The sequence below is a fragment of the Punica granatum genome, chromosome 5, assembly GCF_007655135.1.
Source record: "Punica granatum isolate Tunisia-2019 chromosome 5, ASM765513v2, whole genome shotgun sequence".
Lineage (NCBI taxonomy): Eukaryota > Viridiplantae > Streptophyta > Magnoliopsida > Myrtales > Lythraceae > Punica > Punica granatum.
The window spans coordinates 16,745,248-16,760,418 of NC_045131.1; the positions used below are offsets into that span (position 1 = coordinate 16,745,248).

General features: G+C 37.2%; 2 protein-coding genes across 2 annotated transcripts; both read right to left on the minus strand.

Moving 5' to 3' along the window:
• Positions 1-218: 218 nt before the first annotated feature.
• Positions 219-1,799, minus strand: LOC116207482 (putative uncharacterized protein DDB_G0290521). The gene has a single exon (XM_031540442.1). It carries the CDS (start codon positions 1,746-1,748, stop codon positions 375-377), a length of 1,374 nt encoding a protein of 457 aa, XP_031396302.1. The 5' UTR covers positions 1,749-1,799; the 3' UTR covers positions 219-374.
• Positions 1,800-5,519: 3,720 nt separating this feature from the next.
• LOC116208768 (UDP-glycosyltransferase 73C5-like) lies at positions 5,520-7,183 on the minus strand. The gene has a single exon (XM_031542323.1). It carries the CDS (start codon positions 7,152-7,154, stop codon positions 5,673-5,675), a length of 1,482 nt encoding a protein of 493 aa, XP_031398183.1. The 5' UTR covers positions 7,155-7,183; the 3' UTR covers positions 5,520-5,672.
• Positions 7,184-15,171: the final 7,988 nt, after the last annotated feature.

The following is a 15,171-nucleotide window of genomic DNA, read 5'->3' on the forward strand; positions in this document are numbered from 1 at the left end:
ATATATATATTAGGTTCGTGAAAAACATGTTTTTTTATATGACTAGTTTATGTGATAATGGATATCGAAGAAATATAGGGGAAATTTTGCTGAAATTTCGGATCGTAACATTACCATATCATCTTCTACGGCTTATTCCAAACAAGTTGCTTATAATTGACGTTTGAGATAATTGGTTTTTGTCAATAATAACGATGTGTCATTACCAGCATCAAAGATTAATAATCAATATCCCGTCAAACTTTATTTTATTGAGCATATGATGTCTCTTTTGAGGACTATCGTTCACAACGTCCCTCCATGTTGTATATACATCTTTATTTCGTATCTGCACAGCCTTTATGATATAGCAGCAATGTTGTTAAAGGGGACCATCACAGAATATTGACATCTTCATCTTTGCCCTTTGCCCCACACTTGTATCTGCACCCATGGCGACGAGGTTTGTCAGGGTCATCCGGGTCTGAGTCACTGGACTCCATCAACAGCCCCCTTAGGCACCGGCGCCGTATGATAGGCTGATATGTGTGCCGCTCTGCTGGAGTAGGGCTGAACTCGGACCTCCTTGTCTCCAGCAGCTCCTTCTCCTCATCCAACTCTGGTGGCAGCTGAGGCAGCTTTGCCTCTTCTTCCATTGACATTGCAACATGAACACCAGGATTTCTCTCGGTCACAGAGCCTTCGAACATGATGGAATTGTTGAACCCCTGAACGTTGCTGTTGATATAAGCCTCCGGAGCTGGATTTTCCTCGGGTGAAGGAATTGCTTCTTCTTCTCCAAGGGCCGGGACCTGCTCTCCTTCATCAGTGGTAGGGTCAACGCTCTCATCAGGGTTGGTCTTGTAATCCCGGTGGATGTGAATGTAGCCCTCCCCTCGGTGCAATGACTCCGAGCTTAATTGCATTGAGGCTCCCTGGTTTTCACCAGCTAGGGTTATGACATGAACGGGGTGTAGCCCCAATTGATGCTTCGTTGGGTGCCCATCGGTCAGCTTCTCAACCAGCTTCATCGCATCATCTTTGATTCCTTTCTGCAATGAAGGTTCGTGTCCAGTGGATGGAGATGATGATGACGTTGATGATCCAGCAGGAGCTTGGAATTGATGATGGGCCTTGACGCGGGGCTTCCCGTGAGAGCTTGTAGCAGGCATGGCTTTCTTCTTCTCCTCCTTTGCAACTTCATGATGGTGTTTTGGGCCTTTGTGGGTCTTATCTCCCTTGAAAGGTCCTTTTCCTTTCTCTGGCTTCTCTCCGGTGCTTTCTTTATCCAAATCCTTCTCGGGTTCATGTCGGTCTGTTGGATGAACTATTCTCGGAGTCTCAGGAACAATTTTCTCGGATGGAGCTGGTGCTGCCACTCGAGATGGTGGAGGCGAGAGGGAAGTGGGTCGTGAACCGGGTGGTGACTGGGGCGGTGTGGTTGGCTGAGAGGTGATTCCCGAATCAGAAGCTGGGCGAGCTGGCATCCGAGGCTGGAATCCCACTCTGCTCGGAGCTGTCTGGTCTGGGACTGCTGGTGGTGGTGGCAGGGCTGTTCCAGGCGGCCTGAAAGGAGGCCGCTGGGCAATGCCAGTGGCTGCTGGCAACGTTGAGGGAGCAGCCACAGGTCGAGCAGGTTCAGGTTGGGGGGGTGGTGGTGGTGGCGGAGAAGGAGGCGGCGGAGGTCGTGGTGGCGGCAGTGCTGGCCTCTGAGCAGCAGGAGCAGCCGCGAGCCATGGAATACGGAACCGGAACCTCGGCTCCCCCATTTTCTTTCTCTTCTCTTTCGTTTTTACCTTTAAAGAGGAAACTTAAATGAGCTTTTGTTATGGCGCTCAAGGGGTTAAGGTGTGATGTATATATAGATTTGGTCCTTTAGATACTTTAGAAAAGGCATGGGATTTGTTGTTAGTCTTCCAACTTACCCTCCATCCTCGTTTGCTCCTTTGCCTCTGAAAGGGGACTTGACATTTTCCTTCACTACCAGGTTTCGCATCTCACTGTGTACTTTTGCTTCAAATTCATATTCATTTTCGAGGAGAAAGAAGGTTTTATATGGTAGCATTGCCCTCCATTCGGAATCAAGAGGGTCCTATTCTCTATTCTCACAAATGATAATTCTCGTGCACTTATATTTCCCCTAACCTATGAGAATCCCTTTCAAAGCCCATGAGTCTCATTTGCAATCAAAAACGTTGTAAACACCAACGTATGTTAGACAGCATGAGGTTCGGTTTTGTGCAGATTAGATAAGTGGTAATGTTATTAACTTCGGGTATTTTGTGATTGTAATTTCTTATTAGATGATATTCCTGGACAGTGTCAATGAGACACGTGACTCATGAAGGCAGAGGCAAATAAATAATCTCATCGTTCGTCTGCATTATATTCTTTTCCTCTTCTAGATGGCCAAGGAAAGAACTTCAAATTAATGAAGATTGCATATATAGTCTACTTCACGAATACCAGATGCTTTAATCAACAAAAAGAGTTTGTCAGTATAGCTGTGTATATATTTTCAGAATATATAATTTATTTTTTTTAGTTTGTTAATGTGAATTAACATATATATTTATTTTTAAAGAGTAAACAAAGTACTTAATTTATTTAAAATGCTTCACAATGTTCACTTTTACATAGTATTTATAAATTTTATTTACATTCTACAAATGTGAAGATGTTTATGTTATTAAAGATATACCATACAAATTCTCTTAACCCTACGATAATTATATTAATTATATTATAAGAAGAAAAAATTATTAACATATGAAGGATCTTTGACCTCTAATTCCAATGACCATTAAACCTATATAGATTCTGCTTTATTTTCATATTGCACCTTGTCATAATAAACAAATTTTATATATTTATTATCAAAAGATGGTGTAATATAGTAGTGCATGTCCTTACCTATCGATCTAAAAATCGCAAGTTCAATACCTAGTGAAACTAACTGTATCAACATTTTTTTTTCGATTACAGAGGAGATACAAGGATTAATACAATGAAAAAGAAATTTTAAATAACTAATAAAGTGACACAAAACCCTCCTTTCATAAGGCTATCAACATTTTCCTTTCTCCTTTTTATATCCTTCCGTTTTATTGGATGAAGTGTTCTAAAAGTTTCCGAAATGCTACCTTGGATACCACTTTCCAACCAATTAAGCAGGAAGGCGCTGAAACTGTTATAAAAAGAAAAATTGTATCAGTGCTTCTTCAATCCAAATACAGTCGATTTAGGCAAATATCTAACCTGTCATCTTAACAACAAGATGATCGAACTAAATATCATATTCGCATATTGTATTAGGTTGACTCCTTTTTTACTGGCTTAATTCACCGTGAGCTCACATATTCACTATCATACTCATCGAGACCGACCATGCGTGGAGCTGCAGTATACTACAATATCAGTATGATTTGAAAGTACTCGGCAATTCTTCCTCAGCAACCAAATGCCACCACATGCAATCAATAATATCGAATTAACTAAAATCTCCTGCACAATAAAGTGTAGAAAAAGGAATAGCAGATTATCTGAGCAGGTGGAACGTACATTTGTTTCACCTTTTGTTAGTGAAACATCTGCTACTTGGGAACATCTTGGGGGTTGCTTCCCCTCGTTTATGTTTTAGTTAATTTACTGTTGGCTTCGGCCCGTAGTCCCAATAAAAACAAATCTTGGTAATCGAAAAAAAAAATCAAATCTTTTCCCCACAATTCCCTTCTCGATCACCTCTTTCGATCTCTCTCTTAGATGTTGCATGGACTCAAAACCTCTGATTATTCTTACTACCGAAAGCCTCTGATTCCTCCCAATGGCTTCAGCACAGATCGGTTGATTCATCCCACTTTATTCGCTCGTCCTCTAATGGACCTTCCCTTCTCCCTGTCTTCTCCTACGGCGTTTTTCGTTTCACCGACTTAGAAATTACTGTATTGACTAAAAAGAGACTGTTAATAAAAATTTTCACGCTATTAAGAGGAAAGGTCTCACACGATAAATTTAATGAACCACAAATTTATAAAAGCTTGTGTTTCAAAAGTTATAGGCTCACAGTTGTTGAGTTGAATGTGGGCGCAATACATTATAGTATTAGAGCAAGTTTACTTCATTGGACTCACACCACACCAAGTTCAGTATCGAGGCAGGCCAAAGTGCCCATCACCTTAGTTCAGACCCAAGTGTGGAACTCGTGGCGAGTAAACCTAAGAGGAGAAATATATGCCTACCTCGTGGTTAGTCTGTCACCTCCCCTCCCCCTCAGCCGAGCTCGAAAGAGGATGTTCTGCTTGTGCTCCCTTGTTAAGGGCGGACTTGGTGACCCAAAAGTTGCTACATGTGGCCAGGTCTTGAAAGTAAGAATTCCATATAAAAATATAAGTAATAAACCACAAGAGATTATGTTCTAAAATCGATCAGCACAAACTTTTTAGTTAAGAATGAGAGCATTAATTTATATATTAAGTGATTTTTTTCGGTAAACCAGCGAAAATTTAACATGCACGAATCCGTAGCTGACACGCGTTGAATTTAGGAGAATTCCTTAGACTTTTCTTTATTTCGGTTAAAAAAGAAATATGTGGGTCTAGTATAATGAAATGAAAATTGTAATAGCCAATGAAAGAACATGGGAAGTCCCACTGAGTTCGAACCTGAAATCTCTTGGTTATCAAGCGATAAAGTATACCACTGCGCTACTCGATCTTTTTAGATGCCTAGATACTTTAATTGTGGGAAATTCTATGGTGTAATTAATATACTATCAAGTAAATTACTAAAATTATAAGTAAAGAATTAAGAGTGCGTTTGGATTCAGAGTTAAAGTAACTTTGATTGTGGAAAAGGACAAATGAGATGTAATTATAAATTTGACTTGGGAAATGTGTATTTTTGTTGTGTAATGTGTTAAGTTAAAGTTAAAGTTAAAATTAATATTAAGTGTTTGGGAATCCAAACAGGGCATAAGTATCTTACTAAAAACTAAGTAAAGTTCTTCAAAATTCGTAATGCTTTATTTCAAAAAAATTTCGGTTATAAGGGGGTCATGAACCTAATACAATGAAATAAAAATTTTAATTATTAATAAAATGGAATTGATAGTGCCACTAAGTATCAAACTTGTAAACTCCTAGTTAACAAAATTTGAATAGTTTACTTTGAAATATGTGTAATTTACTTTGAAATTTGACAACTTACTTTCTCTATTAATAATTTACTAAAATTCAAGTAATTTATTATAGTTTAAAGTAATTTAGTTTGATTGCACGGTGTTACCTATTGCGCCATAGACCTTCCCATGGATATTATTTTCGGTTACAAATGAGGACCGTGGGACTAATACAATGAAGTAGAAATCCTAATAACTAATATATAGGGATACCGGCAATCCCACTGGCTATGAAACCCGGAACCTCTTGATTACCAGACAAGAGCGTATACCACTGTCCTGCACCCTATTTTTCTATGGATAATTCAATTGTAGGTATACATATATATGTGTATATATATATATATATATATGATTTCTTTTAATCCATCTATAAAAAAATCTCATGCATTCACAGATACGACCGAACCCTAGATATTCCGATTAAGTCCAAGTCCATATATCTTATATCATCCATCTCCCATCAACCAGTCTATAGCTTGGTCCCCGTCTTATTATCAGATACATATAATTTCGCCTAAGATTGTGCTTCTCCGATATACTCAATATATTTCTTGATGTTGACATAAGAAGACCCACCTTCCTCTACTGCTTCTCTTGCCTTCTTTGCAAGCTCCTTGGCCCTCTTCCTCCTCTTTGTTACCTCATCATCTCCACTCATCACCTCATCTACAGCAACCCTAACATCCTCTTCCTTGACCATATCTCCATGCATGTCTTCTTCACCCAAGTGCACCACCTCCTTGGCCCCGACACTGACTCCAACCTGCAAAACCTCCACGAGCACCTTCTCGTTATAGAACTGCTCTCCAAAGAGCGGCCATGTCACCATCGGCACGCCCGCGCTGATACCTTCCAGTGTGGAGTTCCAACCGCAGTGTGTCAGAAACCCGCCGACCGATGGGTTGGAGAGTAACAGGACCTGTGGGACCCACCCTCGGATCAGCAGGCCGCGCCCTTTGACCCTCTCCTCAAACCCGTCCTCCCAGAGCCACCGTTTGAGCTGCTCGCCTTGGTTCGCTCCCCGGATGACCCAAATGAACGGGCTTTTCGATAATTCTAGACCCCGGCCCAACTCTTTCATCTGATCCGGTTTGACCCTGTTCAGACTTCCTAGACAAGCGTAGATCACGGACCGGGGTGGGTGAGAGTTTAGCCACCCTAAGAATCGGGACTCATCTTCAGAGGAACGATTCCCTCGCTGGCTTATATCTAGCATGTTCTTGTTGCAAAGTGACACTGGACCGATGCACCATGACCTAGTACCCTCATTGGTCTTCTTGTATGCTTTGACGTACTCTGTCTCCAGCTCCTCGAAACTATTTATTATGACGCCATGCGCTGCCTCTGACTCCTCCCTGATCGGTTTCCTTATCTCTTCCATATTGACATTCGAGGGGGAATTGAAATCACTATGGAGCTGTGCCCTAGTGAATTTTATGTTACCGGGCATCCCAGGTATTGTAAACAGCTCCGACCGATCAGCAACCTTCTCATGGGGCTTGTAAAGATGTAGGTTATACATACATAGGTTATTGAAACAGCTCTTGCCGTCGAACAGGACCCTAGGAATCCCCAAGTCTCGAGCGAGGTTTCCTGTCCAAAATAGGTTCCTGTCAGATACGATGCAACTGGGAGGTGGCGTGACCTCTTTCAGGAGGCGCTCAATCGGGGTTTGCAACATCCCAGTGGCAGCCATGAAGTTCGTCATCAAGGCCATGTTAGGAAGGGCGTCAAGATTCTCGCAGCCCTCAGGGATGCCAGCCTCAGTAGATGGAAATTCAACTTCGAGGAGCCTGACGGGCAAACCAGAGGCTGAGGCACGACTGACTGTTGCCCCGACTCGGGAGGCATTCAGGGGGGTGGTGACTATGGTGACTTTGACCTGATGTTGCGCGATGAGACTGGCAATGTCGACCATCGGGATGAAGTGTCCAGCACACATCAGGGGTATTAGAACAAAGTGGAGATCTCCCCATTGTGAAGGAGGAGAAGCCATTAAGTTTCATGTGCTTACTAGAAAAACACTTCATGAATCCTACCGGAAGAAAAAAAAAAAGGGTTCGAATTTATGTATTTCTAGGGATTGGATTGCCATCTCTATCTTGGACTATATATAAGCTGTCGAGTGAATAGGGCACACCATATACATAGATATACTGGAAATTCATTTCCTGAAAGGAGAAAATTCCAACTGTTAAACTGAGTTGAACAAGTTTCGTATCTTCTAATTTGTATATATAATTGTGATGACTATTCATCCACATGCCATGTGAATGGATTTTACCTGCTGTGGGAGATTCGAATCCACTGAAAATATTTCTTGATCAGCGTAAAACCTCATCAAAAGAAAAAAAGAAAGAAAGAAAAATTATGTATATTAAGATCGGATTCAAGTTAGACAATCCTAATTGATTAGCATTATATGCTAGCCAATTAGCAATCACAAATCAGTTATCATATATAAAAATCGAAGAGCGAAACAAAAAAGCACCACGACAACACCACATTTTTATGAAACTATCGCTCACGGTTAAATGTCTTTTCGATTGCTCATAGAGTACAATATCAATAATGATGATATTTCTTATTTATTCTACTAGAATTAAAAAGAAAATTCTCGATTTGTGAATAAATATTTATAGAAAAATAAAAGATTCTACTGATTCATGAATAAATATTAAAAATAATCTTGAGAAGAAAATTCTCTCGATAAATAAAAACATTTTATCATAAACATCAAATAAATTATATTTTATAAATTGTTCATGTAGCCGCGCAATGTGCGATGCTGCACCTACTATGATATGGATGTGGATGAGGTTGAGCCTTAAGAAAATCTTAAATAGACTGATGGGCTGAAAAGTTCAGCCTGTCATTTTCGAGTAGAATATAAGGGAGGAAAAGCAAATTTAGTCGCACGAATTAACTTCGTCCTTTTGAATGGAAATGGTCAAAGCAATAATGGAGCACTTTGAATATTAATCCACAACAATATTTTTTCTACTATTATGAAATACAGAGACCCTTTCGTCTCACCATTATTTCCGAAATTACCCGAACTATATTATTATTATTATTATTATTATTATTATGAGTAATTACACTGGTGGTCCAAAAAGTTTCACTAATGTATCAAGTTGGTCCAAAAAATTTTTTTTGCTATTTGATGGTACAAAATGTTTCAAAAGTGTAACATGATAGTATAAACCATTATCTCACCATTGACACCGTCAAGCGAAGCTGACGTAGCCAACACGTGGCTCTGATATGTTTTTAGGAGTTGGTGGAACGTTATATGATGGTTCAAACTCTTTTAAAGTTGTGATACAAAATATTTCTTTAATTAACTTAAAGGTCCACCCATGTCAATGGCGAGATGACGAGTCAATAGCGAGATAACGGTTTGTACTATCATGTTACACTTTTGAAATATTTTGTACCATTAAGTAGCAAAACAAACTTTTTTGACCAACTTGATACATTAGTGAAACTTTTTGGACCACCAGTGTAATTACCCCTTATTATTAGATATAAAAGTGTAAAACTCAATATTGTGTTTCTTGATTTTTCATAATTTTCGTTTTTCCCTTCAATGTATATAGACAATTATTACAATTCCTATTTCGTTCATTCGATGTATCTAAATATCCAAAAAATCTATCAATTCTTCCAATGTATTTTGACAAATTTTCTATTAATATTTCAAATATGATAAAACATGACTCTTTGTAATAGCATCTATTAGGAAAGAATTATATCTTGTAATAATTTAGAAATATGATGAATATATATTTTTTTATTGTGTTGTGATTTACCAAGATACTTCATACATCATCAACTAAAATTAATCTATTATTATTATTATTATTATTATTATTATTATTATTACTACTAGTACCATTATAAAAGTACGGAGCTGGATAAAGTATTTCTCGATTTTTTTTTACTTCCAGTTTACCATTTCAATGAATTTAGATATATTTTAATTTATATTATGTCGAATAGATCAATCCAACCACTTTTTAAGCATTCAATGTATTTAGACAAAATTTAATTCATTTTATGTATCTTGCCCCATAGAGTCATGTTTTTCCAAATCTAAAGTAACTAAATATGCTCTTTCATATATCAAGACATGTCCCTTCGTTTTATCTATGCGTATTGACTAAAGCACGCATGCATGCATCTTCACTTCATCTAATCTATTATTGTTCGGTATTATATAATTATCTTTTTATGACGCGTTTTCAATCATTTAATTAAAGAACTTGGAATGTTTTCTTATTCTTATTCGAATCAAGCGCATCAACAATCATGAACCTTACTTAGTTTTCAAATCTAGCATGATTTTTTTATAGAAATATAGTAACAATCATTTTAGTTTTGAATCTAACGTTCGTCAATTTTTATATAACGTAGCAATTAGTTTGTAATTTGGCGCCATAAAATATGTTAAAAGTAAAATAATAAATTGCATAAAAATAGAAAATGGAAAACTCATAAAGTTCAGGAAAAAATCAAATTTAGAAAAATAAAACAAAATATAAAGAATTGGAAAATTAAATTTAAAATATAAATTAGTATAATTCTAAATAAATTTCAAAAGAGTTAGGCAATTCAAAAATAAAGTTTAAACATAAAATAAATTCAAAATCTACACACAAAAAAAAGATAAAGAAATTCAAGATTTACACCTATAATAAAAAATGTGAAATAGTTAGAAATGTTTTTGCAATTAGAGATGTCAATTGTACCTTTTCGTAAATTCCCACTTTTTGTCTCTAATTCATATGTTTTCCCTCTAAATTAAAGCCTTTTCAGAGCTTGCATTTCCTGCTAATTCCCTACTCTTATCTATTCCCGTTGGTGGTCAGCAATGGTGATCGTTCTCTATCTATACATACATCTCTTCCCACAATCATATCACCTAATCCTATGTTCCCCCTTCCTTTTCCTGTACCCTCTCTCTCTCTCTCTCTCTCTCTCTCTCTCTCCCCTTGCTTTTCATCCCCAAACCAGACAAACTTCTTGGTTTGAACAAATTACTCCAATGAATGGTGCTTGACTAAGACTCCAAACTGTGGTGAATCAATATCCGATTAATTAACAGATTACAGAAAATAGGAGACTTTTCTTTTCTGGATCAACGAACCATAAACTGAATGCACTAAGGAAGAACGAGAAAGAGAGAGGAACAAAGAGGTGGTGAAGGTGGTTCTGAAAGTGGAGCAAGGACAAAGTCATGTGGCCTTTGGAGATGTGAAAATCGACACACAGGATTCTTCTTTCTTCATTTAGTAAGAAAACTGAATATTCTTTATGGTTAAACTCACGATTTCTAGAGTTATAACAAGAAAACTCAGTTTGCGGGGGCCATAAATGGTAACTTGTTGTAAAGTATTCATTTTACAAAAGTCTTATATATTTATACTCCTATGATCACAAGGGAGACGTGAGAACGTATAGAACTCAATTTCGTTGAATAGTTCAAGAGTTAGGTAATCTAAATCTTCTAAGGTTATGGTAAGTAATGAATTTTGACCTACATTTTTATATGATTCCTTCACCTTGTGAAATCCTATTAATTTATGAAACAAAAGTTCATTTGTAAGGTTTCCATAGATACCAAGATTCAATGGTTTGTGTATAGAGAAGCAACATGTTTTTTAGCTTATCCAAGCGTAGCTACTATGCACAACCACTTCCAAAGGCACGTGACATCTTGTTAATACATTTTCTACCAATTTTTCATCCTCCCATTACTAGAGACTGAGACATCTCTATTAATGGATATTTTTACCTGATCTTATTGACCTCAGATTATTTGTGATGATTAAACTTTTCTGGGAAAACAATCAATATTTTCTTTTACAGGCAATATCTAAGCAATTTAACTTGCATTAATAGTATCGATTTGGAATTCACAAAAATTAAAATTTTCAAATTATGGCATAGCAAGTCTCCTTTTCTCTCCTTACCAAAAAGTATTTGCTCTTATCTCTTTCTATATATATATATATATATATATATATTTATTATAGCATTTCAGAGTTGTTAATCAAAATTTTATTTTTGGCTCCGTGGATGAACTATAATTATTTTATTCTTTTCTTATACCTGTAAAACTTTTTATATCTTTTTCGGTGTATAGTTTTTTTATATTTTTTACTTTACTCTTTCATTTACATCTCTTTTTGCTGGTTCATAGGTTGTGCCACTAGCCATCTCAAAATAAGTCAAAGATAATATATATATATATATATATATATATGAGTACTGCGTAGATTATATATGCGTCTTTCATTTTATGCCAGCAACAATAAATTGTGTAAGTTGTACTTTGTTTACCTTCCCTTATTTTGGTAAGACATCAAATGTTATTCAATTAGAACTTTATTAGTGATGCTATGTCATTTCTACTTGATAATTCTTTCGACATCTTGCATGCGCAACGCGTATATTTCGATACTAGTATTTAGAAAAGAACCATAAAAAATTAAGGTGATAATGATAAATTTTCTAATGAGAAATATCTAGTGTCCCCTCTTTCTCACTCAATCGCACATCTCCATTTGTCTCTCCTCTCTACCCCTCCACTTAATTATCAACGACTTCTTTATACAAAGTTCACATTATATGTCACAGTCTAGCTAAGGGAAATTTCGCTATATGCTTTTTCAAGTATAATTGAAAATATAAAAAATTTAAAAAAAATTAAACGAATCTTTTAGCTATTGTAAATGTTTGAGATGATCAATGACCATTCAGGTTTAGGTTATCTACGATGGAGGTATTTGTAGTAGACGAGGCCCCACCCTTAACATCTTGTAGCTACTATATATGTTTGAGGTGGTCAATAAACTGTAAATTCTCTTTATGGCGGATGGAGACTTTGTTGGCAATCATCTACCATCCTATAAATCGTGAAAATAGTTGTTTGTAATTTCATTGAAGTGGTACCACGTAACACGATTTTCATATAAAAAGTTAACAAATAATAAAAGAAACGTCAATAAGGAGTAAGAACAGGATGGCATTGCCACTTCCTCGATGCATCATGAGGCCACCAGCTAACAGTGATAGGAGGGGGATGGTGACTTAGGGCGGAGTAGAGGGGTAGTCACACCCATCCCCTAAGACCGAGGATTTCAAATGACAATTGTAATCGTCAACATTAGGCAAGCTCCCTATGGTGTTGGCCCATTTTATAATTTATTTTAAATTGTTTTTTCACAAGATTATTGTTAGATTGTAAATATGATCTCTTTGTGTCAAATGTAGTAGTTTTGAATATCGATCTTGGGGGTGGAGTCTCGCCAACGGACAACCTCACTCTAAACCACTGAGAGCCTCAATGATTGTTAACAAGTTGTTCTATTTTCTTTTCTATTTCTAAAATTTTATTATTCTTGAAAATATTGCACATTAATAGGTTTATCGAAGATAGTAAGATCAAAGTTGATAAAATGTGTAACGTTGAAAATGAAAATAATTCAAAAGAATAAAGAATAGAGATAAAAGTGAAAAGTAAATAAATTTTGAGGACCAAAAGAAATTTATCTTATTAGGTCAATAAAATCTATAGGATAGAGTGTCTATTTTACTTAAGATTAGAGTGAACTGTCGTTAAGTAAAACGTCAATGGAGAAGAATGTATTTTACCCTATATAACATACATAGCCAATGGTCACACCTAACGACACATATGACGACTTTAACCTACATATGTTTTATATATTATGTACAATACATGAAGGCCCGCGCATGACATGGGTTTATAAGTGAAATTACGGCCTGCACTCGACATTTGTGGAAATTTTGTTTACTTATTTGGGATTTTTTTTTCCGGTGAACCGGAATACTGTTTCATTTTGGATTTATAATACTAGCTTGACAAACAATTCACAAAGAAAGAGCCGCCATAATTAAGAAGATCTGCACTTATGCATATTAAAGCAAAGACATAGTTTTCCAATAAATCATAATTCCCTAAAACAAAATAAATTAAAAAATAAAGGATAATTGACATAAAAAATCAGAACTTTTACAATTTTTTCAAGTTTTATGAGAAACTATCGATTCATTATCAATTTTACCACGTTGTTAGGTTCCCTATTAATTTTAGTGGACATGCTGACGTGACGCTAACATTGCACTTGTCTCATGGAGATAGGCCAAATTGGCCCAAGATTTTTACAAAATAATTCTAAAAATTTTTAAAAAATGAAAAAAATAAAAAACCTTTAATCGGAGACATGCCCAAAGAAAGAAGAGGGTAGGTGGCCTCACTGGCAACCACCACTCCCTAATCGAGGTCATCGACCAGCACGGTGGTGATCAGTGACTTGATCAGGGGAGTAGTAGCCTCCAACATGATCCTACTGATTGGAATTGAGAGAACCCCCAATTAAGTGTGGTGACTGCCAACATGGCCCTTTCGATTAGAAGTGAAAAAACCCTTAAATTACGAGGTTCTGTCAATTCCCATTTGTGGAGCCTCACCAGGGGCCAGCCGGCCATCACCCTCCCAATCGGGTTCGCTGTACACCACTGTGATGATCGGCGACCCCAACCGGTCGGTTGTGACCATTGGCAAGGCACCACCGCCAGCCCCCTTCCCCCTCTTCTTCCACCATATCTTTTTCATTTATTTCTAGAATTATTTTTAATAAAAAAAAATTTTGGAGCCCTCACATCCAATCTTTATGCACCACGTGGCACCATCATGTATCAAGTCAGCTCGTCCAGTTAAAATTGATGGGGAATCTAACGATGTGTTAAAACTGATATCAAATCAATAACTAGTGTAATTATTTGCAAAAGGGGAGAAAAAGTAGTTTGTGACAAAGTATAAAAACTTGTAAAATTTGTGATTTTTATGATATTTATCCGAAAATAAAACATAATTTAGAGGGCATTTGGTATGTGTGAGTTTATCTACAGTCCTAAGAATGTTAGTTTAAATTCCCAGGGCCCACAAGATTGACATGTTTAGTTGGGTCGTGATAATCTACATTTTCACCCTCATATTCGCACTCAAGTGATATACATTATCACCGAGGGGATGGAAAAAGTTGATTCCCACCTTTATTACTTTCGAGGGGTATTTGTTTCTATGTAAAGTTTGAAATTTGCAGAGTATTTTACAGTTTTATTTGTAGAGTTTGTAAAATTTAATCATTATATTCATTTGCTCAAGTTAGAACTGTGCGGATCCGAATTTCGTCTCGTCGGGATCTGCATGCATGTGCGCAAATCGCACGGCTTGGAAGTGTTCACCTTCCAAGGGGACGTGTGATAGTGCATGAGAAGGAGTCGCCGCTAGCTGTTTACGACCCGGAGGTCAAGGGCCGGTGAGTTGTCCAGGTCTAGGAGTAATAGATACACCTAGTTTGCTAAGACATATGATCTGACGTACGAGCTCATATCCCGTGTGCCTCTTCGATACTTTGTTTGTCTAAGGTTTGCTATTTTTAATTTATTTACCACATGATTAGGTTTCGCTCGTCTTGCTCATTTTGAAACCGTAAATTCATGGAAATGATTTATTCGGTTTAAGAGACCGAAAGAGGAGCGGATCCTCGGGTCAAGACATCGGTCCACTGTCCTCGAGTCTCGACTAATCGAACTGTGATGGCCGGTTCGCTATGTCAAACGTGCTCGTAACCTGTGAGTTTCTGCTCGTCTCATGGACCCGTAAACCGTCTCGACTGGTTCTGACTCTTGAACCTTGAGCTTGCCGACCAGGATCATTACAAGAATAAATGTACAAATAAATACCTCACAATGTATTCTCAAATAATAAATGCAAATTACAATAACAAGATCTCGATCGTTTGGCATTTAGTCAATATTCCACTCATGCTCGCCGTGAGTTTGAAAATACTGAAATAGAAATTAAGGCGAAGCAGGGTCCTGATAGCAGGAGGTCGGGTCCGAGCAAACTTGCGAATCCCAAGAAGAACAAATTGACCTCGAGATAGCTGTGTGACCGATCAAGCTCCCGAGTAATT